At 35.6% G+C, this 8,469-nt stretch overlaps 1 protein-coding gene across 1 annotated transcript; it reads right to left on the reverse strand.

Moving 5' to 3' along the window:
• Positions 1 to 363: 363 nt before the first annotated feature.
• On the reverse strand, positions 364 to 5,307 carry CHR8 (chromatin remodeling 8). The gene is made up of 8 exons (XM_079071503.1): positions 5,011 to 5,307; positions 4,298 to 4,439; positions 3,653 to 4,192; positions 3,186 to 3,573; positions 2,265 to 3,117; positions 1,591 to 2,200; positions 1,099 to 1,506; positions 364 to 1,023 (listed from the first exon to the last, which is right to left on the reverse strand). Exons 2-8 carry the CDS (start codon positions 4,388 to 4,390, stop codon positions 409 to 411), a joined length of 3,507 nt encoding a protein of 1,168 aa, XP_078927629.1. The 5' UTR covers positions 4,391 to 4,439; positions 5,011 to 5,307; the 3' UTR covers positions 364 to 408.
• Positions 5,308 to 8,469: the final 3,162 nt, after the last annotated feature.

The raw sequence follows: 8,469 nt of genomic DNA on the forward strand, positions 1-8,469 counted from the left end.
TCTATAAATATATCAAAAGTCAAAACTGTCACCTCCATTTGTAAAAATTTCGGCTATCCCAAGCGAAAAAGTTACCATCTTTCAAATAAAAACTTATCAAAAAGTTGTCACAGGTTCAACGACCCCGTTTTCAAACAGAAAAATGATACAACTGATAGTCAGTCATCGTCTTTTATGTCTATTTCTTTTTCTTCTTTAAATGGTATTGTTTTTTCAAGATTCGCATTATACATAAAGTAATCTCTTTCTTTTTTGTTTCCCACAATCAAAATTTCAATTGCGTTAATGTGTATTACCAATCCTAACAAGGGTAAAATTAAAAAGAGAAAAAAAAAAACACTAATCTAATTCAGAGGCAAAAAATCTTCAAATTCATGGTAAAAAAAATACCTCCGAAAGTCATTAATGCTATCGATACTCAGATTTCAAAATCCAGGAAGAGCCATTCGGAGTTTTTTGCAAAGTTGCAATCTCCTTCAAAAGAGACTTAAACACAGGCAAATCCTTTGAGGGAATCCTATCTTTAAAATGGTCCACTATACTACCCGAATCAGTGGTCCCACCTCTTTGCTGCAAAAAACTACAAATTTGTCGAATCAGAACCTCCGGCTGCACCCCACCCAAATTCCGCGGTCTAACCGATGCACCCAATGCATCACCAACCGCTTGCTCTTGGGTCCCTCTAATTTTAGCCAATAACTCAGATGAAGATAATGCTTTCCCACCAGATGCTCCAACAACAAACTTAGAAGATCCTGATCCAGATCCATGTTCGATTCTGGTTTTAGCAACCAACTTTGAGTTGACCATTGACCCGAATTTCCGACCACCACCCGTGGGTGCACCCGCGGTTCCTGATTTCCCGGTCCAGGTTGGAACCGCGATGCTTTCACGGCTCCTAAGCATTCGCGACTGGCGTAATGCTTCCGCTGCTCGATGTGCAACTTGTGAAGCTTGTTCATCAAGTTTCACCTTTTCCTCATCATTATTAGCATTCATTATCACATCATGGTTCACCGCACTCTGAAACATTTATATAAAATGTTACTACTATTATTTATGTTTAATAAAAATGATGGAAAAAGAAAGCAAGCTTACATGAATCCCTTGAGCATCAAAGAGAGAGCGCAAGATATTTGTTTCCTCTTCTACCCCTCCTTCATTCTTGTCATCAATCTTTTCCTTTTCCTTTTCGTTTTGTTTCTTTTTGGCGAGTGTTTCGGGATTTTCATTTTGGTGGACGATGTTTACATCTTCCGATAATTGACCGAAAAGATTTGATGTTTCGGTGCTTCCGTTTTCTTTATCATCATTCAATGTGAAGAGATCTTTCATGTCACGGGCTTTAAAGAATCTTCTTTGTTGTGGGTTTTTCAAGATTTTGTTGGTTAAAAAATGTTTGTATATTTGTCGATGATATACTTTTTCTTCTATTGTTCCACGCGTTATTAATCTGTAAATCGTTACATCTTTTGTTTGACCAATACGCCATGCACGCTCCCTCGCCTGAAAATCACCAATGTAAAACAAAATTTTAAAAAATTATAACAAAGTTGGATAAAAAGACGTAAATGCCCTTCTCATACCAACCTGCATGTCGGTAGAAGGGTTCCAATCGGGATCAAATATAATGACTCGATTTGCACCGGTTAAATTCGTCCCCAATCCACCAACTTTAGTAGTCAAAATGAAGATGAAGATATCGGGAGAATTATTAAACTCATCCATTAAAGTCATCCTTTGTTTCACAGGGGTTAAACCGTCCATTCGTCTATACGTATAGGAATCACCAATCAAAAAACTCTCAAGAATATCAAGCATCTGTTGAGTCTGAGCAAAAAGAAGAACACGGTGGCCTTGTTCTTTCCAAACCTTAAGAACCTGAGCAACAACTTTCATCTTCCCACTTCTTTCTTGGTTTCCATAATCAGGATTCTGAGCTGCATGTTCTCGTTCAAGTAAATCAGGGTGATTGCAAATCTTACGCATCACATCGATTCCATAAAGAGAGTTTCTGTCTCCATTGAAGATCTGTTCCACTTCTGAACTTGCAAGAAATGCTCTGTATAAACATCTTTGATCTGTTGTAAGGCTGCAAAATAAGACATGTTCTGTTTTTGTTGGAAGCTGAGCATTTACATCTGCTTTCATTCTTCGAAGAAGATAAGGCATTATTAGGTCACGTAAAACAACTGCACATCTGCACATTGTTAAATGTTAAAACTCAAAACACAAAAAGATATAAAAAAAAAATTACAACATACCTGTAAGCAGTGGATACTTGCAAAGGTGATGCATTAGCATATCCACCAACAGAAATAGGAACTGCAAATTCTGCTTCAAATACCGGTAATACCCCTAACTTTCCAGGAAATACAAAATCAAACAATGACCATAGTTCACTTAATCTGTTCTGGATAGGTGCTCCAGTCATTATGATACGATGAACTGTTTGTAACTGTTTGCAAACTAGAGTAACTTCTGCATTTGGGTTTCTTATTCTGTGTCCTTCATCCAATACTGCATATCCCCATTCAATGTCAAGCAGTTTTTCCCCAAGGATTCGAAGCTGTTCATACGTAGTAATCAATAAACCAGATTCGTTTCTCAAAACACGGTTTATCAAAGAATCCCACTTCTTCTTGTTGTTTCTTGAAGGTAAACTTTCACTTCCTTCTTCATCACTTTCTGTAGTTTCATAATCACTTTCATCCGACTTGGGTTGCTTCTTTTTATAGGGAGCATCTCGAGCAGAATCGTGTAATATCTCCACATGAAATGCTGGATACCATTTCTTTGCTTCCCTCCTCCATTGACGCAAAAGGGTAACTGGACATATGATTATACTAGGTTTATACATGTTACTGAAATGTAAAGCTCCAAGAAAAGACAAGACTTGAATGGTTTTCCCAAGTCCCATTTCATCTCCTATAATTCCACCAGCTCTTTGGCAATGAAGCTCCCATAACCACTGAACTCCCACCTTTTGATAGTCAAAAAGTTGGCTGAAGATTGAATCTGGAATCTTTAATCCACCTTCTAGTGTCACAAAAGAAGGATCGTCATCTTCAACACCTTCTTGATTGTCTTCTTCAATACTAGACCCTCTTGCATCCTCTACATTCAATATAAAATAAAATATAAAAAAAGAGCAAACTTTGACTATGAAATTATTGATGACATACCGGTTTCTTCAAGAGAATTTTCCTCGCGTGATGCTACCTTCCTCCATCTCTTCCCAGGCAAAGGCCTTCTCTTTTTCCTATTTGAATCTTTAGACTTTCTTTCATGATTTTCCAGGGATTGGGGAATCTTGAAAGGTGTTTGGAGTCTTTGAAAAGGGCGTGTTGGTGCATCGAGTCTTGGTAGGGAATCTGGATCTAATAGTTTTGTTGTAGGGCGAGATTGTGCAGCTTCTGATATTGATTTAACAGCTCTTGCTATGCTGGTGGAGGGAAGATCATTGTCTTCTTCAACTGTATGAGATGGCCCTGATTCTTCAATACGGCGTTCATATCCTTTGAGGTTATGGAATGGAGTTAGGATTCCTTTCCGGACCAATTCATCCCTTTCCTGACACAAACAAACAGAATGGAATTTCCAATTACTGACTCATACTCACTAGAGATAATCAATGAAACAAGCAACTCACTGTTTCAACAAATCCTGCAGAGGCTGCGTTTAAAACTGCATCAAAATCACCATCATCATTGAAAGCTACTGTTTTATGCCGCTTCTTTGATTTCTTATTTGTTGTTGGGACTTCTTTCTTCTTTCTCTTGTGATTTGGCTCTTCCTTTACAAGAGATTTCAAGAGCTTTTCGTGTTTATTATCTACAGGAATACCCTCATTGCCCAAATGTCCAATTTGTTTCTCGAGTTGAGCTTTTGTTCTTTTCAGGCTTTCCAATCGATCAGTTGCTAGAGCATGCTGAAGGGTTAGATCATTGGATGAAGCCTGCAGGATGCTTTTTTCTCCATTCTCATCATCACCACTCTGTGCATGTTCTTCGGTTCTTGAAAAGTTTTTCACATCTTCAACTGTAGATGCAACAGCATCTATTTCAACATTTATGGCTCTTAATTTATTAAGGACGTCTGCTTGGGTTGTGGATGATGGTTCATTGCTGTGTCTTCTCTCAAGATGTTCATCATCTGTGGTTCCTCCCACTTGGCTGCCCTGGTTTCTTGCCTGCCAATAGATGGAGGCTATGATTAGATTAGGTTGCACTAAAGTACATACATAGAAGAGTTATTTGATGTCTTAAACTTGTTATAAGAGTACAATGTATAGCACCTCTTCTAGTATATCATGTTCAAGCTCTTCTGGGTTTGCTGATGTGACGCCCAAACTACTTAACAAAGCCCTATCTTCCTCTTCTTCTTTCATTCTTGAAAACACCAGCTATTTCATGAATGCTGATATCCCAAGAATTCCACTGCCATAACCACAAGAATCGTTAGTTGATACACTTAAATGAACTATGAGATTCTCCTGAGTCTTACAGGCACAAATATAAACTTAGACGATGAAGGTAGGAAAAAACCCTATTGAAGCCACAAAATGAAAATAAATATAATTGAACCTGGTGGTGTTCTAAAACTGTTATGCATCCTGTAAAAGTAACCACTAAGGTTGTGTACAACAATATCCAACTTCTAATTCTGACAAAATGCTATGATATGTTCTTGCCATTTCGCAATGCATCCAAATTTCTTGCAGTAGCTCACACATTCATGATCATTACTGCACATGAGTGAACCACTAACGACCTAGGTATTTCATGTGCTGTACTCTAATTTAAAGACACTTTCTACAAACACAACAGCCCATCCAACTACAATCAAACATCATATTGAGCCACAAAACGATAACACACATGATAAACCCTTTCTTCGACCACAAATTCCACGAAAATACAACTTGTTTCAGGAGAAACTCGTCAACAATTTGAGATGCGACGCATAATACAAAAGTCAATAAATCACAAAGGACATATTTAGTCTCACCCGTACAAGTCTTCGGGTAAATATTACCAGAAATCTCTGCCCCCGGTGTTCGATTGATTTCTAGAAACTAAGAAAATCGAAGAACATATACATCTCGATTAGACGATCAATCAAACCCTAGATTGACGGAGACCACAATTTGTGAACTCGATTGTGTTTCTGAATTCGCTCTTCCCAAACCTAGACTACATCGATCGGAGGAAGAATTCAAAGACGGCGTCGTATTTGTAGCTGTGAAACAGTCGGGTCGGTTGGCTTTTTTGGCACACAAGGCAGCAGCAAACACAGCGTGTTAACATTCGCGCCTTTTATAAAATGGTTATAAATTGATGTTTTAAATTTGATTTTTTTTTTCCAATATTTGTTTACTAGGTTATCCGTGGAAACCACGGTATAGAAAAGAAAAATAATATTAATAATTAAAAATGGCAATGAATAACAACAATATCTCAAACCACTTCCTTGACTTTTGTTAATTATGCACTTGATATAAGAGTTTTCGCACAAGTAAAAAGTTTACATGCCAAAAAAACAAACAATTGATATTTAATTATGATACCTTAAAATAAAAAATAAAAAAAAAAAATTTCTTTTTAAAAAGATGGTTGGTATTTCATTCTGAATTTCTATTACCTCAAAATTGAAAGAAAAAAATATCAATGGCCCAAAAGGAAAAAAGAAAATCACATATTATATATATATATATATATATATATATATATATATATATATATTAAAGCGCATGGAAGGTTTAACAGGAAATTTTTCATGTTTATAATTTTAACACTATATTTTTATTTTTTCTTAATTTTCAACAAACTTTTCATTTTTATAATTTTGCCACTTTATTTTTACTCATTCATATTTTTGCCACTAAACTTTCACTTTTACTTCTTTAAAACCCTTTTTCTTTATTCTTTTATAATTTTACCACTTTATTTTTACTTTTTTATAATTTTGCCACTAAAGTTTCAATAAACTTTTCCTCTTTATAGTTTTGGTACTTTATTTTTACTAATTTTGCCACTAAAGTTTCAACAAACTTTTCCTTTTTATAATTTTGGCACTTTATTTTTACTTCTTTATATTTTTGCCACTAAACTTTCACCCGTGCAACGCACGGACCTTTTCCTAGTTTATATTAAAAAAGATGGTTGTTTTTCATTTTGATTACATAAAATTGAAAGAAACATGTTTATGTAGGACCACTTCCAAGAATAAATCATTACTCGTTGAGTCGTTTTATCCTTAGGAGACTTCATCCGGAAAAAAAAAAAAAAAAAAAAACCTAAATCTTGCATACATAAACTTTATCTAAATTTGACACTCAACAGTGACACCAAAGTTTTTAATGTTAGAAAGTTGTAGTGTACCTTTAAAAGTTTTAGTTTCATACTTCATGCGATATACAATCATAAAAAGTTACCAAATCCGATAATAAAAGCAAGCTAAGTCTCAACAAAACTACCTTATACATGCTCCATCAAAGAGCATTTGTTTACGTATTGAACTAAAATAAAAGTAATAGGAACAATCCAATTCCATTTTCTGCCATTGCAAGAACAAACGTATGAGTTATTGTTTTAATTTAATGCTAAAAGGTGGAGTTTACCTCTGTTATGACTATCTAATAGCCATAACCTGATAAGTCAATCCTAAACCTCATTGTTATGCCATCTGTTAAGCTTATGTATGGATCCTACACACAAAGATATTCCAAATAAGAGAGTATTCGATAGTAAGCACTTGATCTTTAACCATAATGAAGATAAATGTTGGCACCCAAAAGTCAACATTTAAGCTAAACGATGGAGACGAAGTATGAATCAAGAAATTTCTTTATCAAGTCTATAAACGAACTTTTGTACTCAATCCAAGTTTGATTACATGTATACATAGATTTGAGAGGCTATTCCCATCAATTATAACATATCATTGCGCATACCAACTTTGGAAGTATCTACAGGTTACATTGCTTATAAGATATCACATTACCAAAAAAAATCATGCTCAAGATTGTTGAACAATAAGTAAATAGGTGCATGATGCCTAGATGACGGAAAGTAGAAATTAACATTTCCTACAAAAGATGAATTCTCTAAACCTAAATGAATAGTAACTGGAAATTATAAAGTTCGCCATTAGTAGAAGCAAAAAATTGAAATCAAAACACAAAGTGAAATTGAAACTCATTTATTAAAAAACAAACAACATATCCACCAAACATGTATGACATAAGCATTTTCCCCTCATTGATGTTGTGTATCTAAGTAAAATTTTGAAAAATTCAAACCCGATGCTTACCGGAGAGGATGGAGTACATATAAGCAAGATTCTTGGCAGTTTCGTGAAACCATAGGGCTTAACTTTGGGAATCTTACCTCGGATGTCCAAGTATGCAGGTAGGCGCAACCGGAACCCAAAAAGACGAATCTTGGCTCGTGCGTTTTTTTGGTGGGGCGAAGGCCAGTTACCGTATTACCGTAGGAACAACCTAATCACCGGCGGTAGCAAAGTGGTATACCTATTGTTGCAAAGAGAAGAAATGGAGCTAAATCAGTGATTGATGGAGGAGAAAGTGGGGTGGTGGTTGACTTACATAGGAGGAAGCAAATGATATAATCTCATGTCTATAATTTCAAAAATCATGAAGATACGAATTGTGAATTCAAAACCTCACTCCTTGAATTTCAAACCTCACTCCTTAATTTACTCCTTGATTTTAGGTATCATCAATTCGATCATCAAGAATAGATCAATATGAATAGATGGAAGCGTCGGATTACAAGGATGGGTGGAAGTTGAAACAAAGAAGGGCAATATGGGTAAATCACATCGAACGAAAAATGGATGTAGAATGAGACAGTGGCAGAGAGGATTCTTTCATTAAGATTAAGATAAGATATCAAAGTTTATGGACTTTTTTTGTTAGAAACAATGATAACATATTGTAATGTGTGGTCCAACTCGTTTCTGGGAAGTGACGAACGGGTCTCAAAAAATGAGATCACTAGCAAGAAGATCGATTAAGAGTACATTGGGGCTCAAGGAATGCAACACACCGATGGTCAAGTTAGTCATCTAGATTAAGAGAAAAGATGTGATATGTAGAGAAAATGTGTAATATAAATGAGGTAGTGTGTGAGGACAAACGATAAGGTGTGAGTTGTCATAGAAGGCAATGATTGTCCGGTCTAATAGGTACATGTCACATCATGAGTCAAAAATGTCCTTTTTGCATGGTTTTATCTTGTCATCAACGCTATAATATATAAAATGAAGTGCATTTTTGTATATCTACTTTACAACTTCACACTTTGTGTCCAGATTCTTGGTGTGGGATCGGGTGTGGATTTGAGCATGTTAGGACATGGGCCCAAAAGAGTGATACATTGTTAGTAACCAAGTTTAATATTTGTTTTACCTAAGTGTCTTGTTTTTTAAGGCGTTTAATCAGTC

The sequence above is a fragment of the Lactuca virosa genome, chromosome 9, assembly GCF_052849685.1.
Source record: "Lactuca virosa cultivar CGN04683 chromosome 9, Lactuca_virosa_CGN04683_v6, whole genome shotgun sequence".
Taxonomy (NCBI): domain Eukaryota; kingdom Viridiplantae; phylum Streptophyta; class Magnoliopsida; order Asterales; family Asteraceae; genus Lactuca; species Lactuca virosa.